Here is a 19,700-nt window from a genome sequence, read left to right as displayed (position 1 = left end):
AGCCGGATCTGGAGCATAGTGAAAGCTTTGGGTAACCCTAGTGGTAGTAGGCACAGGATGACGAGGAGCATGGACTATGATAGTTGATGGAGAGGTTCTTCATGTTAGTATGCCATGAAGTTGTCATGCAAGGTTAAGTGGTATAATTCAGGACCAATCCGTATAGTAACCAAATGTAGGGCAAAGTGGTGTGAGAAGCTTTGGACAGCCTTGCTGGTAGTAGGCAGCATGTCCAGTGGCATGGACTATGATAGCTGATAGAGAGGTTCATCATGCTAGGCCTCCATTGGTTATTCAAGTGGCATGGATCCTTTAACATTATATAGTTGGTAGAAGTGGTCCACACCCTATGATTGGTGAAATGGGACCACCATGGAATGATTGGCATGGGTAGATGGCAATTTAGAACTTTATAGCACGACATGAGAGTATGTCCTAATCTGACAGCATGATATATAGAGATTAGGCTTCTTCATGGAAAATACATTGGCCAGGGAGAGGTTTTGTTAGTGTGGAAGTGGAGCTAAGTCACCTCATCACTAGAGGTGTCACTCCAATGGTAGCTTACAAGAGTGGGGGGTGGCAAAAAGGAGCTATGGAAAAGCTCTCCTCAATCCCAATCCAAAGATGTTAGAGGTAGAGAAGAAGCTAGCTAAGAGAGAGAGAGAGAGAGAGAGAGAGAGAGAGAGAGAGAGAGAGAGAGAGAGAGAGAGAGCATACATCAAGCAATGGCATTGTTAAACTACTTTGTATGTTAAAATGGTTTCACCCGTTTGACCTACCGTAAGACACTTTGCCATCTTACTCGTATGGAATGGAAGCCCAATTCTTACTTTTGTAAGACGGTGTTGGATGTTACAAAGTGGTTTTACCCCAAGCTTAATTCAAAATAGGGAAGTCATAAACTTCGTGTAAATACTTGCTTAAGGCTAGAACTATTGGCCTCCGACTATTTTTAAGTTATGGCCAACTAAGTGTGAACAGTAGCCATTTGTATATAATAGATCAATACAATACAACATGGAATGGGGAATCTATGCTTATCGTGACATGCCATTGGCCTGACCAACACCCTTACCACCTTCCAATGCTTTTGATGTGTACAACCTTTAAGGATCTCTTTCAAAAGATCGTGGAGATATTCATAGATAACCTTTGTGTACTCAAAGTTGAAGGAGCACCTTGCTTATTTTAGGTAGGTTTTTGAGACATAGAGACTCTACCAGATCTTGTTGAACCCACTCAAATGCCAATTTTGGGTCAAGCATGGAGACATACTTAGACACATTCTTTCCAAGAATGGCATCTCTACATATATGAGAATAAGATGTGTTATCTTGGCATTTCCACCACCACTACCTACAAGGGTTGTAGAGATCTATGGGTCATGTAGGGTATTATAGAAGATTCATCTTCTTGTATACCATATATTTGTACTACTAATTATCTTTATAAGTGAAAAATGATGCTAATGGTGGGCATACAAGAAGCTAAAGAAGGCATTAGCAAGTGCCCTCATCTTGATTTTCCATGTGCATATATACATCAACATTCTCTATTGGATGCATGTTAGCATAACATGGACTTCCATGTAACCTTTGCTAGCCCGTCAACTCAATGATGCTAAACACACAACCACACCACTACACACACACACACACACACACACAGAGATTGGCCATGGTGTATGCTGTAAAGAATTACATATAATATCTCTTAGCTACCGAATTTGTTTCCTCTGTTAACAATAAAAAAGCATTACTATATTTGGTGAACAACTAATTAAACCTTGCACCATAGGATGCATCACTAGATGGTTTCCTTTTTGAAGTTGGCTTCTCCAGCACAATGAGAAAGGAGTCATTGCATGTTCATGCTTTTGACTTTAGACTGAGACCTGACACCGTTTAGAATTTACACTTTTTTGCTTCTTAATGCTCTAACTAATCATTAATGCCTAATGCAATGGCAATGGAGTTAAAAAAAATATGAAATTTACGTCCTAAGCTTTACAATGTCTATTTGTATGATTATGCAAAGATTAATGTGGCTAAATTAAGTTTATGCTCCTAAAGCATTCAAAAACTAAGTTACAAATAGCTAGAACTTCTAGTTCGAAAAAGTCGTAAACCATAGCTTGTGTAGTAAACATGAGCTCTTGAATTATAATCCAATGTCATAGGTACTAAAGGTATTATATAGCTTCATATAACTTCATAAGGAACACATTATTTCAAAAGCTATATAAAGTGTATTTTACAAGCATTTAAAAGCACCCATCATGCACATGTAAAGAATTTAGAAGCAAAGTAGCAACCAAATCCATTGTTGGGTGTAACCACATGTGCTTCATATATGCGAACATATTTACCTTACATATAAACCATAACATGTGCATACATCAACAAATGATTGATAATGCTATCATCCAACACATGGTAAGCCTCCATAAACTTATGCACATGTGCTTCATATACGCAGATGTACTTACCTTAGATATAAACCATAACATGTGCATCCATTAACAAATGATTGATAATGCTATCATCCAATACATGGTAAGCCTAACACAAAGTAAACTACCTTGGAATCGATAACCTAACTTCATGTTCTCTTGATTGTACTTACCCTTTAAAAATTGTATAGGTTAGCTCCACATATTACTTACAAAAGAACCACTAAAAGTTTAAAGAGATCAATGAACATGTAACAATCTCAATTACATCTCGTAAGACTTATAATTCATGGAATTTATATTCCTTAATAGAATAAATTTAATTTTTATAGAAAAGATATGCGAAGCAATTCATAGTATTGTTATTAATATTCCATAATAAGAATAGATACTATTATTATTATGCAGAGTAATTCACAAAACTTATATTCTCGTATTTTTTATTAATTATGAATTCTCTTAGATGAGTTTAGACTAGAACGCCTTTTTAAATCAGGCAGTCACATAGCCTATTTCAAGCATACATGGGTAACTCCATATATACGTGATAGGATTAGTTACATCATTTTGATTAGATAGATTTAATGTGGTTATTTATATTATAAAGTTAATTAATTAATTTATTTATTTATTAATTTATTGACGTAGTTGATGTAAATACAGATCCTTAGATTGGATAATGGAGGCGAGTGAGGGAGATTTTGAGATGCTCGACTTTAGACATCGACACATTATTATTTCATTTTGTTGTGGAGGCTCCCCATTTATTCCATTTGAGCGGCATTCATATTTATTAACAGTGTATTTTTTTTAGATATGTAAAAGTTCTCTCATAGACATGTCATTTTATTGCAAAGGTTGTAAATATTATTTAGTTAAAAGGATACTCCAATTTTGAGTAGATAGAAATGCACGTAAAGTAAAGACATGCACATAAAGTAAAGCAAGCTATTTTTGCTTGAGATGGACGTGCATGTAAAGTAAAGCTATTTTGAGCCCCACAAGTTATTTCAAATAATATAAATTAAAATACACCAAGAGAAAACATTAACTTGCTCTTGTGTAGAGAAAAATTAGATCCAATCTTGTGTATTGATTTTCTCTTACTTATACTTTTACAAGTGTCATTTTGTCATGCCCTCGTCGCCTATCCGTTGATTGCATCTTACACCCACACTCACCCATGATCATGTCCCATTATTTTGTAACAACTGACGATAGTTACTTTTCCACCCCTGCGGCATATTATGAGAAGTAATTTATGAAATTTATATTCTTATGTTTTTCATCAATTATGAATTCTCTTAGATAGATTTCGATTGGGAATCCAAACAATCTCGTAGCCTACTTTTAATGTATACAGGTGACTTCAAATATGTATGGTGATAGTATTGGATACATCATCCCGATTAGTTAAATTTTATGTGATTATTTATATTTAAAAATTTATTCAATTAATTTATTAATTGATTAGCATAATTGATGTAAGTGCAAATCCTTGGGTTAAATAATGGAGGTGAGTTGGTGACAGTCAAGAAGATTTTGAGACACAACACTTTGAGCATCAGCACATTATTATTTCATTTTGTTGGATGCTCGTTATTTATTCCATTTTGGATGGCGTCCATATTTATTGACAATGGATATTTATTTCGACGTATGAAAGTTCTCTAATAGACATTTTATTTTGTTACAAAGTTTATAAATATTTATTTGGTTAAAAGAAAACTCTAATTTTGAATAGATAGACATACATATAAAGTAAAGATATGCACTAAAGTAAAAATAGCTAAGATGGACATGTATGTAAAGTAAAGTTAATATGAGCCCCACAAGCTATTTCAAGTAATATGAATTAAAATACACTAAGAGAAAGTGAGACTCACTCTTGTATGAAGACAAATTGGATCCAATCTTGTATATAGATTTTTTCTTACTCTTTACTTGCAAGTGTCATTTTGTGATTATTTGTTGAGTATTTTACCTTTCAACGATTTCCATTTATTTTAGCACATACCATTATAACTGTATAATTATTTTAGCACATATCATTATAACTATATATAGTGTACTGCTAGAATGGTATGTATACTGTTACAAGCTTTTCATGAACAATAATTATAAGTTTTTTAGAAAATTTTATGATTTTTTAATACAAATGTGACTTTTTGAGCAAGTTTTTTTGGGTTTCAATGAATAGATCAAATATGTACACATTCAATTTTGTAAACAATTAAAAGCATAAAATTGTTTAGCCACTACTCACTTGCTCTAACCGTGTCACTCATCATGATGTTGTGCAACACTAAACAATTCATCAGCTCGCCCTCTCTCTCTCACTCCGTCTCTCTCACAAACATGAAGCAAGAAACGAAGAGGCACATTTGCACATGTAATCAAACTCTCAAGTTCACCTTCTCTCCCACATGAGACAGTCAAGAATCCTCCTATTATGCATATGTCCATACAGTGAAAGTTCAATTATATACTGGGCCCTTGTGTTCACACTTGGTCAACACTTAAAAAAGACTCAACATAAAGGAAATTCGGCTTTATAACACTAGCCTTTACATGGACTTAAAGAACTCGTGGCTAAACTTTTTCATGCTCTATATTAAAATATATCAAAAAATGTAAATACTAATAAGTAGGCAAAATGTGGTAACCCAAAAGGGTGTTAACATATGGATCTATGAGGCATTTCATAGCTTTGTACCAAGGGCCGCAGTGATGACCACATGTCCAACTCCAAGAGACGGGCCAAAGAATCATACCTATGCAACAACCCACCTACAAACTAATTCCGCCATTAAACTTTCTTCATCAAAAGATTACACCTCAAACAGTCAATATGTTAGGAAAGTTGGATGTTAAGAAGTATGAAGAACATGATCAAGAAGATGACATCTCGTACTATAAGGATCAAAGGGACAATGAAATCTTTATGTTTGTAAGAAAATAAAGAGAGTGCTTCAATGTGGATGCAATCAAAGAGTTGCCAAATACCCGAATAAGATTTAGGAAAGGCCAAATTTAACCATTATATAGGGATTGTGAAGTGGGCCATCTATACAAGGATTATCCTTTTGATTATCTTCTTTGGAAGAGAGCTTTTTTTTGTATTGCGAGAGTTATTTTCAGAGACGCCTCATGCTGGAGAAGGGGGCGGTTATTGAACCCAAGCTGTCACGATGTAGGGCAAGAGCCCTTACCGCTAGGCTATCTCCCCACCTCAAGGGAGATAGCCTAGAGGTGGAATAGAAAGTTAAAAAGGCGTGTTAGAAGAAGATTCAAGGGAATTATATTTTGGGAATTTCTCTTTTGTCTCCAGAGGATCAATGAATTAAAAATCAAGCCATGGAAAATATGGGTGTTGCTCAAAAATAGTGTACCGTTGTGAAGAGATTGCTAGAGCAATGGATAGACGGAGACACATTTTCCTAAGAGGAGATAGGAGTGATGACATGCTTTTGAGATCTTGAAGTCGCCCCTCTCCAAGGCAATCAAAAGATATGGAAGAATGATTCTTCTTATGCACTAGTGGAGGAGTTCTTATGCGCCGTGGAGTATAAGAAATTCCTACATATCTCAATAGTCCCAAACAGTTTCTATGGTATTAATGTGATCATTGCAGCTTTGTATGGGAAGTAGGGACTACTACCTCTTGAGAGAGTAGACTTTGGCTATTCAAGCAAGAGTTTACCCAATGGGATTAATGAGAGAGACATAATTAAGAACAACAAGTATGGCATTCACAACCCCCTTTTCATACTTTCTAGATACAAGCTTTCTCAAACCTTTGATATACTCTTTAGTAGGTCATGGATTAGAACAACAATGGTAATCAATGATTTAAATAAGAGTCGGTTTTAACTCTAGAACAAAGAAAGGGTGATCAAGATTGACCTACACACTTCGGTGACAAAATTAGTGGTAGTTAGAGACATTGCCATAGCTTCTAGCACCGCTTACAGAAATTCTAGTATCTCACAAGATGATAAGAAGGAAGTGTATAGTGATAAACATATATTAAATGTATGCACAAGCTAGCAATGATGCATAGCCTTGTCTTTTATTACCATGGGATAGAAGATATTAGTTCAACTGTAAGTCAACTTATCGTCAACTAATTTTGAACTCACCTCGGAGGATGTCGTAAGAGCAATTAACAAACCTTAAGAATGCTATATTGAGGAGAGGGAGGGAAGATTAAGATAGTTTAAAGGGTCCTATTTGCTCATTTTTTAAGTTGGTCAAAGTAAAAACCAGGTTGATCGTCTTGGAAGAAGAACTATGTAGGGTGCAAAAAAGTAAGGATATCGTAACTCTCAATGCCCTCATCCAATCTCTCTCATGGTTTTTCCCAATCTATTGATTCCTCATCCATCCACCTCTTTCCCCTTTTCGATGGGATGCTTCGACAAAGCTATTGGGCTGGCAAACAAATCCTGGTGCCCATATAAATAGTGGAGAAAGTCTATTCGAGAGTAGAAGCTCCTAGTGAAAGAAGCCCTACCAACCAAATGGAGTCCTACCTCAATAGTGCCTAGTGGCTTGCAATAGTGTGTGACGATGGTGTGTCAAAAGCCCTGCTACAACAGAAGCCAAGCCTAGTGGAAGAAACCCTACCAACCAAATGGAGTCCTACCTCAATAGTGTGTGACAAAAGCCCTGCTACAACAGAAGCTAAGCCTAGTAGAAGAAGCCCTACCAACCAAATGGAGTCCTACCTCAATAGTGCCTAGTGGCTTGCAGCAGCCCCAGATATCAGTGTCCTCTGTAGACAGTGTCACTTGCCTATTAATATGCTCTCCCTTACCCAACTGTCCTTTTACATCAAACTTACGTATGACAATTTGGAAGACATTACACAAGCATCCCTTGAGTAAGTAAGTAATTTGAGTCCAATAGCATCCAGGTGCCATTTTCCTGATTACAAGTTTTTTTACCATCTCATCTGCAAGCTACTAGCATGAAAGAACAAATGATGGAGGACGAGAGAGTTTGACAGATGCAACCAACGTATCACTCTTAAGCAGAGAACAGTACTAGCCAATATTTTGGAGGAAATCTTAGGAAAAAAAGAGAGAAAAAGCATTCTTCCAAGTAAATTAGTGTCTACTAGCCTGCCTCTTTCATGTACAGATTCCTAAAACATAGTTTAAAATACGCCAAAGCATTTACAGGTTTACGAGCAAGCACACCACTTCCCACCAACTTGTATTGCATGAAACCAGTTAGATGCAGGATTAGCATGGCGAACCGAAGCTCTCAAGACAAAACTTCAAGCTCAACATGTAAGGGACTCCAGAGCCAGCGGGCTATACTGCGTTGGTGATGAGTGCTTTTCCTCGACCTAAGGTAAAGCCTCGAGTCCCGTCAGGCATTCGGGGTCCCAGGGGTGGCTTTGTTTCAGTATTTGGAAGGCTGCTGGCCTGTGGAGGGGTACCCACTGGATAACTGCGACCACCATTTGGATGAAATTGCCCACGTCCCCTGCCTCGTCCACGTCCCCTACCTCGTCCTCTCTTTGATGATCCATCTTTCTCAAAGTGAACATTATCATTTCCCTGTCATAAAACAACACTTGAAAACCTTGTTTTTCTAGAAGCAACTGTTGTTCCAGAGAAAGGACACATGCATCAAGACTAAAAAGAATCAAAAACCACAAAGGCACAAGTACTCGGTGAGAACACATTCAAACCAGGTTTCACTCCTTTGCTCAATTAGACCTTACTTTTAATCAACCTACAAACCCACGATCTGCATAATCACGAGCAATGTGGTATATGGAAGTGTGATACTGCTGGCACAAATGCATTGAATCCCTACGCTCTCAAAAGTATGATCTTGGAGGTTGGGGATGATATGTCCTTAAGTAGTATGGTTAACTGTTATGGAGGGCTGGGCTTGGCAGTGATAAGACCAAGAACAAGAACAAAGCGAAAAATGCCATCTATGGTGAAAGCCATAAGGGGCCTAGAACAGAAACAAATAGCTTTAGATGAATGAGTGGATTGAGCGTCAATCTTCACTCTACTGGTACCTGTGAAGATCCATCTTTCGCAATTTGCTCTACTGCTTGCGGATGGGCAATTTCATTCATGGTGACCAGGAAATGTGTCAGTTCGGCTGAAACCTGTTTTGGAGAAACAGCTGACTGAAGCAACTTTGGGTTCGACTAACTTTTCAAAAACTTTGGTTTATTTTCAGTAGCCAAAATTTGACCCACTTACTTTGAAAACCAGCCACCATCTCGTTTCAATAATGAAACTGCTTTGGGTAACCTTATTTTCGACATTGCAGTGAACATACAGTCAACTCAATTCCCCCTTTTCTGTAACCCATCACTTGTGCACAGCCTTTGCTTCCCAACAGCCTTGAAATCAGCCCCTACAATCTTGAATTTTTGAATGGGTGCAGCCTGTACAGCCTTTGCCTTATTTCAGCCCTTTTGCCTCAAACAATGACATTTTTTACTGCCTTTACTCCAACATTCCTCTCATTTTCCTTTCTATCTTCTTTTTGTAGCCACAACAGATCACATGGAAAACTCAAAAGAATCTTAACGTTACTTAATAAAGCCAAACACATACGATGCAAATGGAGCATGGATGCATCCAACCATTCTGTATCATGTGCATTGTAAACCATTCTGAGAGGCCAATAGTAGGCAAGACCACCCCTCCTTCTCAGGAAAGTTATTCCACAACGATCCAAATTCAAGGCTCAACGAGAAGGTGGTGAAACTCTCACCCAGAGTATTAGCTTTCCAACAAACATATCACCTCCCTAATAACCGAACTTAGGGCGTAGGGACACACATCAAACCAACCAATAACGAATTCCAATGAGACTCTTCCACCCACGTCCACAGCTAGCTCACACCACAGTAGCCAGGAGTTGTGAGCGCCGGTGGAACCCAATGAACCTGCACCCAAACTTATGGGCACATGCGAAACTGATCGATCCACACCCAAAACAGTGGCACCAATGATCCTAGTCCGTCCAACAAGAAGACCACTCATTGAAATAGTCCATACTATTGAAACAATCCATATGGCTGACATCAACATGACAACCATCCATGTAGCTCTCTAATGCCAATGCACACCAATGAAGTGGCACTATGCCTTGCTCAATTAAAATCCATGCATGGCCTTCTAAGCAGACAGAAAAATCAGCTGACATACAATCTCTCGGCTGTACCTTGTACAACACTAGTACCTACCCTTTGACCAGCCCATAATCTTCAAAAGGTCCCAACCGCCCCTATATGTACCAATGGCACAGGCTTTACCAAAAGATCAATGGTTGGCGCAAACCTTGCCAGAAAGAAAAATAAACCAAATACACACCTTCCTGGACACCCCACAAAGTAGATGAAGCAAATTTGTCGAAATGTCTTCAAAAACAACCACAAAATCCCTATAACAGTCCCAAAACAACCCAAACAACCAAAAATCACCCAAAACCAGCCCTTTCAGCTCCAAACAGCTTCGCCTCAATTCCACCACAAAATCCCTAAAACAGTCCCAAAACAACCCAAACAACCAAAAATCACCCAAAACCAGCCGTTTCAGCTCCAAACAGCTTCGCCCCAATTCCAGCTCCACTAATGCATCGGCTTAGATGGATCCCAAAACCTGCTTGCACCAACTCCAATGCACTCCAACAGAAGCATAACCAAAAACAATTCTCCTAAGAAGTGTTGCATCAAATCTGTATCTGCGCCAATACTGCTCATGTCGACACTTGTATATCTAGACACCATCTCCAGTGGAACATACTCCAAGTAATACATCCACTAATACACCAAAGTAAAACTCCAGCTGTTATCGATACAATCTCCAAGGAATCTATTCCGGGTGAAGACACACCAACTAGCATATCCCCCCAAAACTCTAGTGAAGACGCATCTAGTGACATGTCCATTTGTGGTGCCCCCACAACATCAAAAACTGAATATACTCCACCCATCGCAAAAAACAAATGAGAAGAGTCCCCTGGAAAGGCTGTGAGAGCATGTGGCCCTATGCAATGAAACATCCTGGGTGTAGCAGTACAGTGTGATCATCAATATGAGTACAGATAGGACAGTACAAACAGCCAGTAAAGTTGGTACAACCAAGGGTACAGCTGGTACAAATCCTCCTAAAAACAGGCAGTAAAGCAGCTACAAAATGAGATACAGCCAGTACAAAGGCTAGCACAAGAGGTACAGCAGGTGTATAGCAGCACATTTGCAGGTACAATCAAGTACATATGCAGAGACAGCTGCAAGTGTGGAGCCAAAAAGAAGGTACAGTTGGTACTGATCTGTATTGTAGGTACAGTCAGCCAAACAAGCAAGATAGGTACAACAAATACTGCTAAAATTTAGCCGTACACAGGGAGCACAGTTTGAAACAACAAATATGTATGGAAATTCTGTACAGAAATCTTGGAGGGGGCTGTACAGAGGTAGTGCAGGAGTAGCAGAGGTTGACGATCATGAAACATTGAAGCCTTACTAATATTTTTACAACCTTATGCAAAGGTTTACTGCATTTAACGATCTTATCAGCAAATCCTCAGATCCTTTTAAAAAATCCCAGATACCTTGCTTTGCAAAGTCTAGTAACACCTCATCCACATCACTTTCTACCTTGTCTTTGTACTGACTTATGCTGGCACACGAACACCATGAAATGCCCCTCTTTCTCTCCAGCCTTCATTTACAGCTAAGGTGAGGCTCTGCCTTGTGATGCCCTGGACCCACCACTGCAGCTGTTAGCAGGTGTAGGCACGTCGGTCTTCAGCAAAGTCAGCAAGTGTTGTACGTTGACAGGCAGCAGATTCAGCAACTATAGTAGAGCCGGGTGTCAACAGCAACAAAGCCGGTACAGCAAGTACGGTACATCAGCTAGAACAGACTTGGCAGGTAGAGCGAGCAGATCAGCAGGTACAGCTCGAACAGCAGGAGGGAAAAGACACCTGGCGAATGGTTCAATACCTGATAGCAGGCGCAGCTAGAATAGAACGTTAGCCAACAGCAACTCAGTGGGTATAACTCAGGCAGGAGCTACATATACGGCAGTTGTCGCCTGGCGATTGGAAGCAAAGCGTCAAAATGGTGGAGTGAAGGGCATCTCCCTGGAGTCGCAGCCGCCTGGAGAACATTCGCAAGAACCTGCGTGTGTTGATCAGGGCGCAGGTGACCTTTCACCAACAATAAATGGCCCTCCTTACGAATAACGGTCGACCACCTTTTATGAAGACCAGGAGGTTGAATTTTTACAAAGCCACGTATAAAGGGAATTCTTTCTCTTGGGGTTCCATCTGGTGGCAGTTACTATTTTATTAATCCTCTCGTTGCCAAATAACGTGCCCCTAACACGTGTGATGCCCAACCTCAATGGTGTCCATCCGCATTAAAATGAGTGTGAACTCAAAAGCTTATAAATGGGCCTTTACAAAAATGACCCTTTTTCGGCCTCTTTTCACATGTTTTAACCCCTAAAACATGCGCTAGATTTGTCAGCAAACACGGGCACTCTAGTAAGCGATGACAAGCGTCCCCGCCATTGCCTCTCTCTTCATACATCCACACACCCTGTTTTCTTTGCTTTTCCCTTGGATGCTCATGTGCCTTCAAAAGCATCTGCTTCCTGAGAGTCATCTGTACTCATGAAAGTCCTCTTTTTCTTCTTCTTTGAAGCACTTGTTGGCTGATTCACCTCAATATGCACCTGGTAGTTTACGGGGGCTTGAAACTTGACGAGCGAATCCTGTTTATCTTTGCTTTTCCCTTGGATGCTCCTAATCCTTGTTTTCTTTGCTTTTCCCTTGGATGCTCATGTGCCTTCAAAAGCATCTGCTTCTTGAAAGTTGAGAGTCACCTGTACTCATGAAAGTCCTTTTCTTCTTCTTTGAAGCACTTGTTGGCTGATTCACCTCAATGTGCACCTGGTAGCTTACGAGAGCTTGAAACTTGATAAGTGAATCATGTTTATCTTTTGGCTCTTCAATAAATACCCCCGAGGAAGTACGAGATAGCTGATAAACCTCTTCTAACAAGAAAGCAATGGCCATCTCTCTTGGATTTAGCCCTTCTTTATTGGCCCAATTCCCCAACATGTTATGAAGGTTTGTAACCGAATAGTCCTTTCCTTCATTCTCCTATAGCTCCTCAACTAAGCTCTCTTTTTCAAATAGCTTCTCCTTCAACTCCTCAATATGTTAGAGATAGGAGCTTCGCCTTACACAACAAAAACGCTGCTGCTCTGCTGCAAAGACAACACAACGGCATCTGCTGATAGAGCTTCAGCCTGCTGTGTGAAACAGCGCCAAAGCTCTAATTATAATGAAATCACGTTGAGATCAAAATTCTGTAATAATATATAATTATGTTATAGCTACGGCTTAATTCGTTGTCTGTCTTCTTTCTGCATTCAACGACCCTAATCTCCCTCGCCGATCCCTTAATCGCCTCGCTTAACCTCATCTCATTGAGTGCTCCCCACCACTCGACATTCATTGCCCCTAGCATCTCGCACCAAACAACGCATAAAAGACAAATACACCAAGTGGTAGCCTTCCATGAATTCCATAGCTACGCGCCCCGGCCTTTGCCGTTGACCAGCACCCAACTGGCATTCATCACGATCCCCATGATCGTCAATCATATTTTGTCATCCATCTACAACATTTTGCGGGGAAAAATAAGAAGAAGAAGAGGAAAGAATCTCACCAAATGCTAAGAAATGGAAGTGATTTCCATTGATTTTACAGACCTTCATAACTAAACCCCCCAAATTTTGGAACATTGAAGCTTTCAACTCTACAAGGGATGGAGGATGCCTTTGCCTTAAATTTGATGTTGAGAACCTAAGCTCTGATACCACTTTAACGACGCGAGCACCCAAAGTAGACACTCCAATCCTAGTTTGAACACACTTGCAAACAATGAGAAACTTTACACTGAATGAAAGCTATCCTCTCTCAACACATCACTAGGGCTGGAACAAGCTGCTCCCCCTTAGAAACAACTTCATTCCAAGGCGTATTTTTTTAGTACAAGTAAGAGGGTGCTTAGCACCATATTTTCAATATGTGCATAAAAAACAATGAAAAATACTTTCCCCTGATCTCAAGCCATAAGTCAAGTAAGAGGAATAAAATGTTTTTTCCCAAATCTATGACAAAATGATAAAGGGAACCAGTAACACAATACCACCAAGAGGAACTCACAAGATCACAAGCTTTTGCCCTCTATCATTCCCATTATCAACAAATCCCAAGATCCTTAAAAAAATTCCCAGATACCTTGCTTTGCAAAGTCTAGTAGCACCTTCTCGTACACATCACTGTCTACCTTGTCTTTGTACTAAATTGTACTGGCACACGATCACTGTGAGATGCCCCTCTTTCTCTCCAACCTTGATTTACAGCTTAAGGTGAGGCTTTGCCTTGGATTAGGATCTAGACTTGGACTTGGATTTAGACTTGGACTTGGATTCATTGGATTTGGATTCATTGGACTTGAATTCATTGTACTTTGGATATTGGATCTAGTACTAGCCCAGTGATAGTTTCTTGTGGGTCATTCTCATGGTGTGTGAGTTTCTTGTGGGTCATCCTCGTGGTGTACTCAGCATCTGAGATCTTGTTCCTCGACATCGACTTGGATATCCTACATTGGCATATGTGTTTGTTTTGTATTCATTGATTGTATTGATCCTGGCTAGCGTGCCCGTAGATTGTTCCTAAATAAATTCTTGAAAGGGGGCGGGGCCTGTTCCCCACTCAATGTGGTGTGTTGTCGAAGAAGAGGGGTTATCTTGCTCAGTTAGAGAGGGATTTGTATCAGTTATTTATGAGTCACGACTCAGGCGAGGCATGGAGACTATTCCATGAGCATTCACCATCACCAGCCATTACCTCCACAGAGATTTGGGGTGAGTATGCAGCATCCCTGTACACAACACCAGGACAGCCGCCCCTGCCAGACCCATCAGAGCCATGCACATAGACATGTGCTTTCTTTACTGCTGAGATGGTAAGGAAAGCTATTGACAGGATGAGGATTGGGAGAGCATATGATCGTGATGGTTTGGTAGCAGAGCACTTTATTCATGCCAGAGATATGCTTGCAAAGCTTATTGCTATGATGTTTAACCGAGCCATGTGTGAGGGTTTTCCTGAGACTTGAAATATGTCCACGATTGTGCCTATCTTCAAGTCAGGGGATCCCATGCTTCCTGGGAATTATCGTACCATCATGATTGGTCACACATTGGCTAGATTATATGCATCTATTCTTGAGCAGGAGTTGAGTAGATGGGCAGAGAGAGAGGGCATACGTGCATCAGGGCAGGCAAGGTTTAGGAGAGGTTTCTCCACTCTTGACCATATCTTGACACTCAGAGCTATTATTGAGGGCGGCAGATCATATGGCAAGAGGATTTATTGTTGCTTTGTGGATTTCCCCAAAGCTTTTGACACAGTACCGAGAGCTAGACTGATGCGCAGACTACAGGAGATGGGAGTGCCCACAAAGCTGATTTGGGGAATCATGGCTTTATACAGGACAGTTGGGGGGCAGGTACGTACTACTCAGGGTATATCTGAGATGGTTCACTCCACTATTGGGGTGAAATAGGGCTGGCCCCTTTCTCCCACCTTATTTGGGATGTATGTGGATGAGGTTTCGGACTATGTAGAGCGGGAAGGTGACAGAGGAGCACAGCTAGCAGGGACATGGATTCCACTGTTATTGTATGTTGATGATATTGTGTTGATCTCAGATTCTCCAGAGGGGATGCAACGTCATTTGGATGCATTGCACACGTTTGCACAAGACAGTGGATTGTCTGTTAACCTTGGTAAAACCAAGGTGATGGTGTTTAACACCACAGCACAGTGGGTTAGGAGGTCAGCACCCACCTTTACATATCGTCAGGAGATAGTGGAGTATACAGATGCATATACTTACCTTGGTGTGGTTTTTAGTGGCCCACTATTTTCCTTGAGGAGAGCAGCGGAGACCAGATTGACCAGAGCTTATGCAGCATTGGGGAGACTAGAGAGGATGTGTTCGCAGGTTCAGTTTCAGGAACCTCGAGCAAAGCTCTGGCTCTTTGACACTTTGGTCACTTCAGCCATGCTGTATGGAGTGGAGATATGGGGACCCTCAGTGGATCACCACAGCCGAGCTGGTAGCACTGATGGATGGAGATGTATGGAGTGGCCCTTGGTTTCTATGATTTCCCGGATGATTAGGGCCAAGGCCTCCATACCACATGATATTATCCGTGCAGAGATGGCTGCCCCCCCATTGGTAGTAGAGGCACTCACTCGATCAGTCTCCTTTATACATAGCACTTGGGCTCTCCCTAGAGACAGATATGCTCGCTTAGCCCTGGAGTCTTCACGACAGTTGGCATTACAGGGAGACGGATCATGTTGGTATGCACAGATGACAGCTTGGTTCCAACTGCATGGCTTTAGTATGGACACGCTACCTCCATTTCAGTACTCCATGGATGCACCCTCCCTCTCTCTCACACGGGCAGAGATTACCAGACTTATCAGGCAAGACTTGACTCAGTTGGACACTAGGAGGACATGGATACAGCCGACACACGAGCTTGGTACGAAGATGGCTTTCTATAGAGATCATCTTCTCCAGCTCACAAAGGATGGGTTTGTGATTAGACCCAGCTACATGGATACTCATCTTTCTCATGGGGTACGGTGTGCTATTGGTCAGATGCGCACATCCTCACACCAGCTAGAGATTGAGACTAGCAGATTTAGACGAGTACCAGCTGAGGCCACGATTTGTCAGTTGTGCCAGATGGAGCGAGAGACAAGAGTTACATTACATATGTCACTGTCCAGTATATTATGAGATACGAGGCCATTTTCACTGCCTGTTCCAGAGAGGGTTTCGGACCACTTTCCAGAGTCATGAGATACCAGGATCAGAGATGCCTCTGATCATGGCAGGTAAGGGAAAGGAAGGCAAAGAAGCCAAAGAAATCCGAAGATCATCAGATTGACATCATACCAGGAAGTTCAGCGAATGGTTTGCAATGGTGTTTAGCCCGTTGCATGTTTCAACAAAGAAAGGCATGGAATCTTTGTGGACCAAAGCTGAAACAAAACCCTTTTGAAGCATTCAGACTTTATGCTAGCAAAAGATTGGTGTTCGTTATTCTATACATTTTTGTGGTTGAACATGATGTGTCACATGCACTCTGCACCATAGTTTCCACGAGTTTCGGAAACGGGGGTGCGGAGCACGGCGGGAAACGGAGTTTCGGAGTTTCAGCCTTCGGGAAGAAACGGGGAAACGGAGTTTCGGTTTTAGGGTTTAATACATACATATATAATTAATAAAAACATTACAAAAGCTTGAAAAATACATCTTTGCTCAAGTTCAATGTCAAAGGCTCAAATGATAGATCAAAATTCAGAAATGACAACTGTAGGCTCAAGGCTCAAGCGGCGTCAAGCCTCAAAAGAGTCAATACAAAACAAGATCCATCATCCATCATCCATCATCCATAATCCATAATCCATATGCATAGACTATAGTAAATACAAAACATGATCAAAAAATATCCATGTGGCTGGCAGGCTGGCAGCAGCTCCTGGCATGACAAAATCCTAGAGCTAAGTGCTCCAAAAATCACTCATCAAGATCATCCATGGAGGAGTCATCCTCCGACTCATGAGAGTCAGGCTCAGATGAAGAAATGGTAGGATCGTGGTCCTCTGCCTCTGCTGAGATTCGAGAAGTGGAGGCTGTTTTTCTGGTCCTGCAGGCTGTGAGCAAGGTGTGACTCCTTCTTGCTTGGTAGAGCTTAGATGGCAAAGGTGGAGGCCCCAAGTAGAGAGGTCGAGGGCGTGGTAGAGGGCTGATGTGGAGGTAGAGGAGTAGAGGGCAAGGTAGATGGGTAGAGCAGCTCCAAACAGGCGGCGGAAAGAAGGCGCAAAATGCTGGCGAAAAAGAGCACGCGGGTTTCTAAACCCTGGAAAAAATAAAACTTGGAAACGCCGTTTCCGTTTCTGGAAACGTTTCCGAAACGTTTCCACGTTTCGGTGGTCCAGAAACGCCGTTTCTGGAAACTATGCTCTGCACTCAGTGCATGGTGACAAGATGGCTCATCATCAACAGTGCAACAGTTGTACATTATTAGAACCCAGTAGGATGATATTTGTCGTATGCCGTGACCCCACTGTACATCCTCAGTCCAGGATAAGTTAAGCACGAGCTACGTAGGTCATTCCTCAGCCTTAGCAGGTCAGTCAGTCACTCAAGTCCCTTAACCCACCTGGAGAGATCATTCATGCATGTAGAGTCAATAGAAGCCTTAGGGTTTGCATCAGAAAGCACTCTGCATCCTGCATAATATGCATTCATATGCATGTGCATCATTTAGAACATCTTAGAAGCCTTAGGGAATTTACTAGGATTTATCTGGTATTTTTTCCATATTTTATGGTATTTATTTAGCATTTAATGTCATTTATAAATATAAACTTTATTAAATAAATGACCAGCCCCTAGTTAGTATAAATAGGCTTGCATAGGGCTTAGACATCCATTCAGTCTTCAGAAGCTAGGCGCCTTCATCCTCAGCCTTAGGAGCATCCACGCCTTCAGCCCTAGACTAATCCAGCCCTATTGGAGCTTTTGCGTTTGCTTCTCCAACCAGGAGGTCTTGCGTTTTGCTTCCAATCAGCATCTACAGTTCAACGCAGCAGTCTAACAGCATAAGCAGTCCAACGCAGCAGTCCAAGCACACTACAGTCCTTGCAGAGCTAGGCGCAGCCATTCAGAACATAGGCGCCTACATTCAGCACCTTTTCAGGCCCCAGTTCAGCAGGCATCTCTGCGTTCAGTCCAGCCCTGCGTTTACAGTTCTACAGCAGTCCTACCTGTGTTTTCAGTCCTGCATCAGTTCTACAGCAGTTCCTCCGCCTACGTGCATCATCCATACATGCTTCAGTCATCTGGTGAAGATAACACATCATTCATAAGCATTTTCAGCATATTTACATAGCTTAGAACAGTCCACCGCGGTCCCATCGCCAAGCTTCTGATCCTCCGAGACCTTGCGTTTGGCTTATCTACAGTCCACAATCATTCTCTCTAAAGTACTAAAGCAAATACTATCTCAGTAACGGGATAGGGGCCCTTCAGTGGGTAATTTGGGACCCAATCTGGTGTACAGTTCTCATATCTCTTTAAAGTTTGAAGTATTAAAGTGGATTGCTAAACTCACGAAACTCAGGATACAGAAGACGGTGTGAGCATTTGTGTAACAGGATCCTCCAATACAAAGACTTCCGCTGCAAATTACATGATGAGATTGCATTGGAGTAGTCTTGAACCAAGCAGGCCACGTTGTGGCCTATGAATGTCAAAGACAACAAGGAAGCACATGCATTACCTCGGAGACCCCTAAGCTATGCGATTTCTGTGGGTTACCATATGGATTTCACTTTGATGAAGGATCCTTATGCTACCAAAGAGGATTTCAAAGAACAGATTGCAGATTAGAGATTTGGTGATTTTTTTATGTCATGAAGTAGGGTTTTCTTATCATGCAAACCCTGTGTGACACAAGGAATTGAGACCAAAGTAATGGAAGAGTACCATGCTCCTCCCTACATGGGGCATAGAGACACCTTGACTACACTTCAAGCTTTGAAGAGCTACTTCTATTGGCCTACCATGAGAAAGCACATTGAACTTTATGTTCAAGAATGTTTTGTCTGAAGGTCAAAGTTTGATCGACAAAGCTAGCAAGATTATTGCACCCATTAAATGTTCTAAACTTCTATGGGAGAGTATTGTTATGGATTTTATCTTTGGATTGCCCAAGTCAGGGAATGATGGTATATGGACCTCTTCAGGAAACCAAGAAGATCAACCGTGCATGTTATCGGTTGGACCTTTCAAATCACTAGGGGTTACCATGACAGTTTATGGAAACCATGTAGAGGGTTACCCCAAGAGGACCCTGTATTGAAGGATCCATCAGGGATGGAAGAGCCAAAACAGATTGTGTTTCATTCAGTGAGAAAAAGAGAAAAGAAGTGGTCATAAAATTTCTCTTGGAAATGGATGCGAAAAGGCTACTAGAGAAGTACTTCCAAGGACTATCCAGATATACTTTGAGTTTATGAGGAAGTGGTTGGTTCAAATATATTTGAAGTACAAGTGTATCGACGTCTTGCAATCAAGACA

General features: G+C 41.1%; 1 protein-coding gene across 4 annotated transcripts in view; it reads right to left on the bottom strand.

Annotated features, from left to right (window-relative positions):
• Nucleotides 1–7,458: 7,458 nt before the first annotated feature.
• The window catches only part of LOC147640033 (uncharacterized), an 86,569-nt gene continuing 74,327 nt past the window's right edge, over nt 7,459–19,700 (bottom strand). For all 4 annotated transcript variants that reach the window (XM_086776454.1, XM_086776447.1, XM_086776437.1 and 1 more), the window contains one exon: nt 7,459–8,025. In XM_086776454.1, coding sequence (XP_086632580.1) covers nt 7,777–8,025 — 249 coding nt within the window. In that variant the 3' untranslated portion in view covers nt 7,459–7,776. The remainder of the gene's footprint in view (nt 8,026–19,700) is intronic.

Source organism: Cibotium barometz, chromosome 3 (assembly GCF_041138505.1).
Source record: "Cibotium barometz isolate CiBa-2024 chromosome 3, ASM4113850v1, whole genome shotgun sequence".
NCBI classification, from domain to species: domain Eukaryota; kingdom Viridiplantae; phylum Streptophyta; class Polypodiopsida; order Cyatheales; family Cibotiaceae; genus Cibotium; species Cibotium barometz.
The sequence above is the reverse complement of the archived record's forward strand: the minus strand, read 5'-3'. Positions and strand labels throughout refer to the sequence as shown.